Source organism: Heloderma suspectum, chromosome 2 (genome assembly GCF_057233095.1).
Source record: "Heloderma suspectum isolate Gila_16-S chromosome 2, 16-S_ref, whole genome shotgun sequence".
Taxonomy (NCBI): Eukaryota; Metazoa; Chordata; class Lepidosauria; order Squamata; family Helodermatidae; genus Heloderma; species Heloderma suspectum.
This window is the reverse complement of record NC_139459.1, coordinates 378,439,582-378,451,601: the sequence shown is the minus strand read 5'-3', so window position 1 is coordinate 378,451,601 and position 12,020 is coordinate 378,439,582. Positions and strand designations below refer to the sequence as shown.

Genomic DNA, 12,020 nt, shown 5'->3' with positions numbered 1-12,020 from the left:
CAGAGGAGGATTCCTCCAGCAGGGGCACGACACTTTTGAACCCACCATTTTCAGCTCCAACACCTATTTCACAGGGTGACAATGGGTGATGCTCCCTACCCACTCCCAGCTTCTCTTTTCAGGGCAGCTAGGCACGCTACAAAGCAGAGTACTGCGCTGTAGTTGCTCAAGATTTTTATTTTCTAAGAATGCTTCTGGGACTTCACTTTGCACCATTCCAGCTGCCCAGCTTAAAAAAAAATTAACCATCAGGAGGGGCAAGGAGCCAGGAAGGAACCACCAGAGGTGTCCAGGGCACATTGGTGCACATGATCACCACGTCGTGGGCCCCCCGGTGCTAACACATCATGTTTATTTCTTTCAGAGCTTAGTGACCTTTGAGGAGATGGCTGTGCATTTCACGGCATTTCACGGAGAAGGAGGAGGCATGGGCTCTGCAAGGTCCAGGCCAGATGGCTCGACACAAGGGAGTCGCAGAGGAGAACTGTGGACTTGTGGGAATGTGGCCTCTCTGGGTAAGGTTCCCCCTTTGCCTTATAAAGTAAGAACAGCCCTGCTGGGTCAGATTGGTATCCAGTTTCTCACAGTGGTGAACCAGAGGCGCCTGGGAAGCTCACAAGCAGGACACAAAGGGGCAATAGCCATCTCGCACGGTTGTTCCCCAGACTGCTGTTAAGAGACGTAAGAACATAAGAGCCATGCTGGATCAGACCAAGCATCCATCCAGTCCAGCACTCCGTTCATACAGTGGCCAACCAGTTGCCCACGGGAAACCCACAAGCAGGACATGAATGCAACAGCACCCTTCCACCTGTGTTCCCCAGCAACTGGCACACATAGGCTCACTGCCTCTGGTACTGGAGGTAGCATAGAGCCATCAGGACTAGTAGCCATTGGTAACCTTTTCCTCCAGGAATTTGTCCACCACTTCTTGCAACTGCTTTCCCCAGCCGGGGGCCCTCCAGATCTGCAACGATCCTAGCATAATATAAGGTTTTGAATGCTTCCATCAGGCCCTCCTTGGGGGATCACAAAACATAAGAAGAACCATGCTGGATCGGATCGAGGGCCCACCTTGTCCAGCACTAGTTTAAAGCCTGTATCTCCTTCCCTTCAATGCGCACGGCAATAATCCCACCTCTTCGCACTATGTTAAAGCAAGCTTCCCCCGGCCATAGCCAATGGAGTCTTCCAACCCACCTCCCTCGCATTCACCCACATTATTAGGCTCCCCCCCCATTACATAAAACCATAGACAGACCCACCCCTCTCTTGCAGGGAAAGAGGGTGTTCCAAGCCCCCCCCCCCCCAGAACCTCCCCCTTCACCTCGGCCTGAAAAACAAATGGTGGGATGGACGGACGGGTGAAGGGGGGAGAGAAATGGTTGCCTTTCTCTCAGCTGGCATGAGCCAGAACCATCCAATATGGCGGTCTTGCGCCCCCCCACTCCTGCCAACATTGCCCTGCCTGTTAACCCCCCCTTCTCAGTCTCACACACACACACACACACACACACACAAATACACAAACCCGACCCACGTACAGGGCATCACCGGGGGAGGAGCAGCAGCAGCCCCTCCCTGTCTGATTTATCCCGTTTGAAACAATACAGTCCAGGGGGGCAGGGGAGCACAGCTGTTCCCCTAGCAACAGCCTCGAGGCCTAGCAGCACCCCGTGAAGCCTACGTGTGAAGCAAAATGAATAAAAACAAACCCAAACAGAAACCAAAAACAAGGAAAGCGGGAGGATGCAGGTAATGGAGGTCGAAAACATGTGATGTCAGATCAGGCGCAGTTTGCCGCATTCTTTTTTAATAGATCATTTAGCAGTTCTTTAAGTTTCAGGTTGAAAACCTATGATGTCAGATGAGGCACTGTTTGTTGCTGACTAAATAAGCCAGCACCGACCCATAGAATAATAGGAGACTGCGTGGCGTGGAGCAAATAAACGTACTGTTTTGCTATTAAAGCTCAAGCTTTGTATCTTTTCGAAGTTTCAGAAATTTCTGCACGTCTCCACTGCTCAAGTTTCAGTTTTTAAAAAATGAGCAAAGTAGGTCTGGCAGATCTCTAGTAATAAGCATTACACTGTTGTATTCTTATATAGGTTCTGTTCTTATATAGGTTCTGTTCAACCAGGTGCCTGTGTGAAGCCCACAAGTGAACACAGTATTGTTTAAGTGAAGCAATAGTGAACACCTGTGTGAACGCAATAGCACCTTCCTGCTTGTGTTCACAGAAACTGGTATACAGAGGCATACTGTTTCTAATGCTGGAGGTAGCATATAGTCATCAGAACTAGCAGCCATTCTCCTCCTCCAAGAACTTGTCCGATCCCCTTTTAAAGCCATCCAGATTGGTGGCCATCACTTCATCTTATGGTAGCGAATTCCGTAGTTGAACTGTGTGCTTTGTGAAGAGGTCCTTCCTTTCATCTGTCCTGAATCTCCCACCAATCAGCTTCATTTTATTTAAAATATTTCTTGGCTGCCTTTCAGAGCAGAAGCCCTCCCAAAGCAGCTTACAGCTTCATGGGATGACCACAGTGAGTTCTAGTACTATGAGAGAGGGAGAAAAATGTCTCCCTATCCACTTTCTCCATGCTATGCATAATTTTGCACCCTTCTGGCACCGCCTCCTCCAACCTGGTGCCCTCCAGATGTTCTGGTCTACCACTCCCAGGATTCCTGGCCATTGGTCATGTTGGCTTAGGTCAACAGGAGTTGAAGTCCAAAACACCTGGAGGGCACCAGGTTGGGGAAGGCCCCTCTATCATGTCTCCTCCTTACTTGCCTTTTTTCCAGACTAAAATGCCTCAAACGTTGCCACCTTTCCTTATAAGGAAACCTTCCCTAATCTGGTGCCCTCAAAGTATTTTGGACACAAGTCCAGTCAACCCCAGCTGGGATAGCTAATAGGTCAGAGATGATAGTAGTTTCATTTCATTTCATTTATTATATTTCTATACCTCCCCATAGCTGAAGCTCTCCTGGCAGTTCACAGAGTTGTCGTTGCAGAGCAAAACCTATGGCCTGATTGGAGTCCACCAGGAGAAGAGCGTTCAGTGTGGTGGCCCCCTTTCTTTGGAATTCCCTGCCCCTGGAGGTCAGGCAGGCACCAAAACTGCGTTGTTTCCGGCGCCTCCTGAAAACAGCACAGTTCCAGGAGGCATTCCTTAATTATTACTATTATTTATTTATTATTTATTAAATTTATTAGCCGCCGATCTGGCCAGCTACCCAGCTACTCTAGGCAGCGTACAATACTAATAACAAATTTACATAATTGGCCAGTCACAGTTTCTATTGGCACTGTGTTTTTTAAAAAAGTATAATTGGAGAGCACAATCCTATCAGGATAGGCGGCTGCCTCCAAAAGTGGAGGAAACTGCCTATCCAGCGCAGGGCAGGAGCAGCTGCCGATTTCGGCTGTCTAGCCGTGGGAAGTCAGAGCGGGGGGGCAGTCGCCAGGCGACGCAAAGGAAGGACACTTCTGCCTGCCCCGGCCCACCCACAGGAACACCTCGTTTTCGCCTCGCCTCACTCCTCTTATGAGCGCGGAGCACAGGGACGTGGGGAGGTTGGTTCCCCGGAACTGACCTGTCCTATGACTAGCTATGACTAGCGGCCATAGCATTGCACCCTTAATGTGGTGTTTTAATCTTGCATTCTTTTACTGTTTTATCTTTTATGTTCACCACTCCAAAATCTGTTCTAGATGTGCAGCAGTATATAAATATTGTAAATAAATAAATACATCTGGAGGGCTGTTGATGACAAATTGCTCCAGCCCTCTTGATCATTTTGGTTGCCCGTTTCTGCACCTTCTCTGGCTTTTCAGTATCCCTTTTGCAGTGTGGAAACTGGACTGTGCACAGTATTCCAAGTGTGGGCGTGCCATAGATTTGTATAAAGGCATGACGATATGACAGTTTCATGTTCTATCCCTTTCCTAATGATCCCTAGCATGGAATGTGCCTTATTCGCCATTGTCACACACTGGGTTGACATTTCATTCAGTTATCCACCACAAGGTCAAGATTTGGGGGGACTGGATAGGTTCACAGGAGGGCAACAAAGACGATCAGTGGACTGGAAACAAAGCCCTATGGGGAGACACTGAAGGAGCTGGGCATGTTTCGCCTTGAGAAGAGAAGACTGAGGGGAGATAGGATAGCACTCTTCAAGTACTTGAAAGGTTGCCAGAGAGAGGAAGGCCAGGATTTCTTCTCGATCATCCCAGAGTGCAGGACATGGAATCATGAGCTCAAGTGACAGGAAGCCAGATTCCGGCTGAACATCAGGAAAAACATCCTGACTTTTAGAGCAAGACAACAATAGAACCAAATGACCTAGGGAGGTAGTGGGCTTTCCCACATTGGCAGCATTCAAGAGGAAGCTGGACAGCCATGTGTCAGGGATGCTTTGACTTGGATTGAGCAGAGGGTTGGACTGGATGGTCTTATAGGCCCCTTCCAACCCTACTATTCTATGATTTCTTTCCTAATCAGTCATCGGCAGCTCAGGTTAGGATTTTTTGCCCCAATAGGCATCACTTTATGTTTACTTACATCGAACTGCATTTGCCATCCAGCCCTGGCAATTTTTATTAAGGCCTAACACAGCCTTTCCCAAACTGGTGCCCTCCAGATGTTTTGGACTTCAACTCCCATCATCCCCAGGCAGCATGGCCAATGGTAAACTGCCCAGAGAGCTTCTTTGTAGACCGCCCAGAGAGCTTAAGGTATGGGGCGGTATAGAAATGTAATAAATAAAAGCAATAATAATGGTCAGGAAAGCTGTAAGTTATAGTCCAAAACATCTGGAGGGCACCAGGTTGGGCCTAGAACTTCATCTGTTGTCATTATTTGCCTCAAATTCTTCAAAGTTCCCTCCTGTAGAAGTCAGTTCAGGCACAGAACCATCCCTACATCTTCTGTAGTGAAGACAGATACAAAGAATTCATTTAGCTTCTCTGAAATCTCATTGTCCTTTAGCCCACCTTTAACTCCATTGTCATCCAACACTCCAAATGCCCCATTGCTGTTTTCCTGCTCCTGATGTATTTTCAAAATTTGTGTATTGTTGGTCTTAATATTTTTAGCAATAGGCTCCTCAGATTCTTTTTTTTTTTTTCTTACATCTCATTTTTTTACTTGCATTTCTTTTGTCAAGGTTTGTCGTCCTTTTTCTACTCATTTATTTTTCAGTTTCAAGCACCTTTAGCCTATGCTTCAGCCAAAACGGGTTCCAGAGCAGCTTACGTGATATTGGTAGCAAATGAGATAGTTACATAGTAATTCGTACCATGACCAGCTTGGATGGAAATAGCTAAAGGGGAGGAAGAGCCAAATTGTGCTGGTCTCTCAGCAGAGCTGATGGCGTGGTGCCCATCCCTCCCTCTACAGCAACCTGATGGAGTGGCTGCTGCTAGGTGAGATTTGAGAGGGAGGAGCCTGATAGAGCTGGTCTCCGCACAGCCGATGCAGTGGCACTGCTTCTATCCCTCCAGCCTGATGGAATGAGCAAGATGTCCATGTTCCAAAGGAAGCCTTAGCTTCCTTGACTGTGCTTGTTACTTGTAGAACCACAGAGTTGGAAGGCAACTTGAAGATCATCAAGTGCATTGTTCTGTGTAGGGATGTCACTGGGGACAGCAACAATAGCTGGTTGGCGTTCCTGGGATATTCTGTTATTCCTCCAAATGTATTAGTTTCTATTACAGCTGGAGACCACCGTGGAGTCATAAAACCCTAAAAGTCATGGTAAAACACATCCTCATCTTCTGAGCTGGCAGGATCATGGGGCGTCTGAACCCTTCCCTGGTGACCTTCTTTTAGCCACTATTCGCCGCTTCAGACTTGGATGTTGGAGGAAGACTCCTGGTTCAACTTTGGACAGTTTTCTGAGAGGGTGTGTCTCTCCAGGGTGGGGCTCCCCTTCCTAGGATGTGCCCAAGAACTATGTCTCCTCCGTGACTTGCCTTTTTAGTGTGATTTCAGAGCGTGGTGGTCGGGCAGCAAACACCTCCTGTTAGCGGACTGAAGATTCACTCACCCCGCCCACCCCACCCCATTGCATTCCTGTGTACAGCACTGGCAAGCTCTTACCATCCTTTCTTGGACCTTTACTGGGCTGTTGGAAAGTGGGGGCTGGTTTTAAATCCCTAATTGTTTGTAATAGTCTGAAGATCCAGGAGTAATTTCTCTATGTCTGTCCTCCAAAGGGCTCCCAGTTCCCAGATCTGACCTCATCTCCTGGCAGGAAGAAGAAGATCCATTTGTTGAGGGTTCTGAGGAAGGAGATAGATCAACAGGTAGGTGCTTAGGTGGTGTGGAACACTTTGTCGGGCGTATCAGGCTATGCATTCTCCTGGCAAACATTTATTGTGGCTGTCACCCAGTTCTGAGACCTGTCAGAAAAACAGCCACAGAATAGATGGAGGAACTCTGGGAAAGGGGATTTATGTATGTATTTAAAGTATTTTTATGTCAGCCGAAAAGTCAGAGAAACTTACATAGAATCAATTAAACAAGACAGTCCCTGTCCACAGGCTTACAATTTAAAAAGACACGACACACAAGGAAAAGGGAATGGTGAGGGAAGAGGAAAAACAATTCTTTTAAAAGAATTCAAGCCTTTCAGCAAGGGTTGTGGAATGGCCCCACTTCCCACTCTCATGTTTTTCAGTACAGCCTGCTGGAATAAGATGGGAAAATATCTATTTATTCATCCTTAAAGACCCAACTATCATAGACTGCCTTGACTAGGAGTGGTTTTCCTAGGTCTCAGGTGGAGGTCTTCCCAGGTCTGCTAACTGCATATCTTCATTTGGAGAAGCCAGCAAATGAATCTGTAATCATTCTCAAAGCAGGAGTTCATTTGGTTTGTTCTCTGATTTGAGGGTGCATTCCTTCCTGATCAGATTTCTCTTTTGATTCCTTCAGATGATGAGAGGGAGAGTAACAAAGAAGGTGAACAGCAGAGAATGAAAGCGGAAGAGAAACAGAAGTGGGGGAACAAATCCATTGTTTTTGAAGGGACTGACTTCCATGAAATTCCAATACTGGAGGAATGTAACGAAGGAAACAATGGAGAGAAACTGTTGATATGCTCTGAGTGTGGAAAGAGCTTCAGTCAGGAGATATATTTCACTAAACATCAAAGAATTCATACAACAGAGAAAACATACAAGTTCTTGGAGTGCGCAAAGCAATTCAGTCGCACCTCAGACCTTAACTTGCATCCAAGATTCCACACAGCCAAGGACCCGTATAAATGCTCAGTGTGCGGAAAGAGTTTCAGTGATAGCAGAAACCTTAAAAGACATCAACACATCCATACAGGGGAGAAGCCCTATAAATGCCCAGAGTGTGGAAAGGGCTTCAGTCGCAGCCCAGAACTTAAAGCGCATCAACGCATCCATACAGGTGAGAAGCCTTATAAATGCCCTGTTTGTGGAAAGAGGTTCAGTCAGAGCTCAAACCTTAGTAAACATCAAAGAATTCACACAGGGGAGAAGCCCTATAAATGTCCAGAATGCGGAAGGAGTTTCAACCATAGCACGCACCTCAAAAGACATGAAAGAATTCACACAGGGGAGCGGCCATATCAATGCCTCGAGTGTGGAAAGAGCTTCAGTCAAAGTGTAGTCCTGAAATTGCATCAAAAAATTCACACAGGGGAGAAGCTGTATAAATGCACAGAGTGTGGAAAGAGTTTCAGCAATAACGGAAACCTTAAAATCCATCAAAAAATTCACAGAGGGGAGAAGCCAAATAAATGCTCTGAGTGTGGAAAGAGTTTCAGCAATAGTGGAAACCTTAAAATACATCAAAAAATCCATAATGAGGAAAAGCCCTATAAATGTTCTGAGTGCGGGAAGAGTTTTAGTCAAAACATGATCCTTAAATCACATCAAAGAATTCACACGGGGGAGAAGCCCTATAAATGCTCTGAGTGTGGAAGGAGCTTCAGTGACAGCAGAAGCCTTAAAGTGCATCAAAGGATTCACACACGGGACAAGCCCTATAAATGCTCTGAGTGTGGAAAGGGTTTCAGTGTTAAAAAAAGCCTTAATGTACATCAAAGGACTCACACGCAGGAGAAGCCCTATAAATGCACTGAGTGTGGAAAGAGTTTCAGCGATAGCAGAATCCTAAAAGTTCATCAAAGAATCCACACAGGGGAAAAACCCTACAAATGCTTGGAGTGCGGAAAGAGCTTCAATCAGAGCCCACACCTTAAAAGACATCAAAGGACTCACACAGAGGAGAAGCCTTATAAATGCTTCGAGTGTGGAAAGAGCTTCAATCAGAGCACACACCTCAAGTCTCACCAAAGAATTCACGCCCGCGAGAAACCCCACAAATGTTCAGAGTGTGGAATGAGCTTCCGTCACAGTAAATACCTTCGGTCACATCAGAAAATGCACACCGGGAGGAATCCTGTAAAGGTGGGAAGATCTTCAGTTTGAAGAACACATCCCTTCATTTTAAAAGATGCTAACACGGGAGAAAGCATATGAATACTTAGAGTAGAGTTTGTTTGTCCAATCAAACCATAATAACCGGCAGGGAATTCACACAAGGGACCAGCTATATAAAAGCTTCACGCGTGGCAGAAACTTCTGTCGGCATGGTGAGGGTGAGCAATAAACTTCAGTTGGAGTCAGCATCTGACAAAGTGTCTGATCAGTCTTGTGAACAGGCACCTGTCTGGTCACCTGTGATGACTACATGTTGCCTCCCAGTGACTGAGTTCAAAGCGCCACAAGGATAAGTGCAGCTGGCTGCTCAAGGCATATTTTGCAACCCAAGGGGACTCTGTAGTGCAGCCTAATGTTATATTGAATAAATAAGAAATAAAGATAATAAATATAGGGTTTGTGTCTTGAAGTCCTGAGTTGAGGGCATGTTTCTTTTTTAAATCTCACCATTCTGTCAGCTTTTTTCAATAATGTTTAATGAAAGCATGAGATGATGGCTGCTTCTTCGTCTGCTCTTTGTCAAAAATTGCTCTTTGGCCCATCTTGGCCTGTGAATTCATGGTTGCTTGAAGCCATTTGAGCTGTAGGCAGGCTGCTGTCTTTGGCTTCACCCTCCATGCAGCCCATATAAAAGGAAGCAGGAAGAGGCCGCTGGCAGACTGATCAACAGCTCCTGATTAAAAGCACGGCCACTGGGCCTTAGAAGCATCTGTCTTTGCTTGCTTTTCCTCGGTTCTTCCTGAATCCTGCTTGATCCATTTGTTTGACTGTCTTAAACCTGGGGCCTGATCCAGCCCAGACCCACACTAAACAGATTCGAAGTACCAGTATGACTCATAGCCATTTGTGTGAAAGAATGATGCAGTTTATTGATGGAAAATGGATGCAGATAGTAAAAGCAAAAGAAAACCTTATACACACCCCTCAACTTGAAGTGGTAGCTGCCCCAGTTCCCTTGACACAGCAGGCGTTGTCCCAGGGCTGTTTTCCTGAGCAGGTGGTGCGCCTTCCCCCTTGCAGGTGAGAATAAGTAGCAGGCCAATCCATCCAGGATTTTATGGGACTTCTCTCACTGAGTTAAAGACTGTCCCAAGATGCACACTCACTTCCCTCCCTTCACCAAGGAGGAAAAAGGGGGAACTTCACTTTTGGCAGGAAAGAGAGTCTCTGGCTGATAAGAAAGAACATTCTTATCAATAGGAAAGTATGCAATGTACAGGATGGCCTTATCTGTTCTTGCTTAGTGCAGAAAGAAGCACTGACCTTCACTATATTTGTATACAAGGAATAAACCTACTAGCATGGCCACAGTAAACCACCCAATATACAGGGCTATACAGGTCTCTGTACACTACATATAAGATGCTGTGTAAGTTCACACCTGACTCCTTTCCATTCTTCTGAAACCAAATCCAATACATTGACCTTTGCTTCGCCCCTTTGATCCTGCTCTGAGCAAGCGGGTTCAGTGTAGATCCTGAGGATGTGATGGGCATAAGCAGAGCCGAGCAGGGGGTCTGAAGTAAGCATGCCCTGAATGAAGCCCTTTCCTCAGAAGTACAGTGAGTCTTAGTGGGAAAATATCTTCAGTTATTGCCTCTATGAAAATGGACCTGGAATTCTCACAAGGAAAAACTATGCATTGTATTGCAACTTCAGGGCATTTTAATGATTTTCTTCCTAGGCAAATATTTCGGTTCAACTTCTTTGGGCTATTGCAGGGAGAAATGAAATATTTACATATCACATAAAATTAACAGAACACAGTTCATGGGGAAAAATCAATTCTAAAGAAAGGTTTAACTAACTGCGTTTATTGAAACAAAGTGTTACATATTTTATCTTTACAAAATTTCCTCAAATACAATGTTCTTGGTGCAAACTCCAGAGTGGCTGCTGTAATCTCCTTGTTCTGGTCCATCAACAACTTAAATCTTGAGGTTTGTCAATGAGTGCACAGAACTCATGGCAATGTATATCCTGTTTACAGGCCATATGTTACTGGCATATCATTGTACTTTGGCCTGCACCTATGTTTATAAAAGTGTACAGAGACTTAAATGTTATTTTGTTAAATTTAACAGCTAGAGACTTCGTTTCTGAGCAATAACTAAACTTTGATTGGATTACTTTTAACTGTAGGTGTCTCTGAATCCCTTCATGATTTGTACTGGCATATCATTGTACTTTGGCCTGCACCTCTGTTTATGGATGTACAGAGACTTTTTTTGTGTTCATATTTCATTTCACTCCATTTTGCAATAGATTATGTTTAAGTATACTTGACTTTTTTTATATTAAAAATAAAACTTTATAGTACATAGTTATAGAAGATAGCCTAATTCTGTGGAAAAAAAAAAGCTTTATGGACATAAATAAACTGACTTTGAATTATAGTGAAACCTGTTGTTATTCGTGGAATCTGCGTGCCAAGAGCTTTCCAATGAAGTGTGTTTCATGAGAATCCGTCAATGGGGAGGCAGTCAAAAAGGGATGACCAACTAACTCTCGACTTTGAATTATATATATAAGGTTTTATTTCCCCCCAACCCACCACCAAGCTTGTGCCATCGGCTCTTGAAGGGACCTCCCAATGGTCTGAGAAGGCTGTTCAGGCAGCCCATGCCCCATCTTCCCTGGGGCTATTTGATACCTGTGTGCCCCAAGGGAAGGCAAAGGGAGGAAGGCCAGGGTCTTAGTGCCATCAGCTCCTGAAGGGACCAACTGTTGGTCTGGAAGAACTCTTCTTTATATCGTTTGTTTTAGAATTTTAAAACTGTAAACCACCTTGGGTGACTTGGTAGAAAGGTAGTCTATAAGTGCAGCTGCAAGAGCAGCAGCGGCATCACATCATTATTATTGTTAATTGGATTGGCTCCAGGCTTCTTTCTTCCAAGTAATACCGGGACACGCATGCTTGCAATGGAGAGCCAGTGTGGTGCAGTGGCTCGAGTGTTGGACTGGACTCGAGCATTGAGGGTTCTAGTCCCCACTTTGCAGCTCCAGGCCAGTCACTGACTCTCAGTGTAACTTACCTCACAGGATTGTTGTGAGGATAAATGGAGAGGCAGAGGATCATGTACACCACCTTTGGTTCCTTGGAAGAAAGGCGGGATATAAATGTAACAAATAAATGCAGGGGGTTGGACTTGATGGTCTTGTAGGCCTCTTCCAACCCTATGATGGGATGATTCATTCCTTTCAACAGGCAGTCAGCTCATTTTTACTTCCCAGATATGCCCTCCCCCATCTGAGGTGACACATCAACAAAGGGGAGGCCCTTTCCCTCTGTGGCATCCCAGCTATGGAATTCCCTCCCCAAAGAGGTTTGCCTGGTGCCAACATTACCACTGTTCAGGTGCCAGGCAAAATCATGTTTATTCATCCTGCCATATTATTGTTCTTAGGGCACATTCCTATGGCGATGCCTGTAAATCTCTGAATTTGGAGGCATCCAATGCAAAGCGGGAAGAGTGGCGGAAGCGATTTTGACTATATGGGCTTTTTCGCCCTTCTAGCTGGGGCATGTTGG

General features: G+C 45.5%; 1 protein-coding gene and 1 long non-coding RNA gene across 2 annotated transcripts in view; both read left to right on the top strand.

The window, feature by feature from the left end:
* The window catches only part of LOC146356295 (uncharacterized), an 867,031-nt gene that overhangs the window by 42,643 nt on the left and 812,368 nt on the right, over nucleotides 1-12,020 (top strand). The window lies entirely within an intron of this gene.
* Nucleotides 1-12,020, top strand: part of LOC146356321 (uncharacterized) — a 21,192-nt gene extending 9,172 nt beyond the window's left edge. The window contains exons 5-7 of the mRNA XM_084831278.1: nucleotides 365-515; nucleotides 6,227-6,316; nucleotides 6,948-12,020. Coding sequence (XP_084687404.1) covers nucleotides 365-515; nucleotides 6,227-6,316; nucleotides 6,948-8,476 — 1,770 coding nt within the window. The 3' untranslated portion in view covers nucleotides 8,477-12,020. The remainder of the gene's footprint in view (nucleotides 1-364; nucleotides 516-6,226; nucleotides 6,317-6,947) is intronic.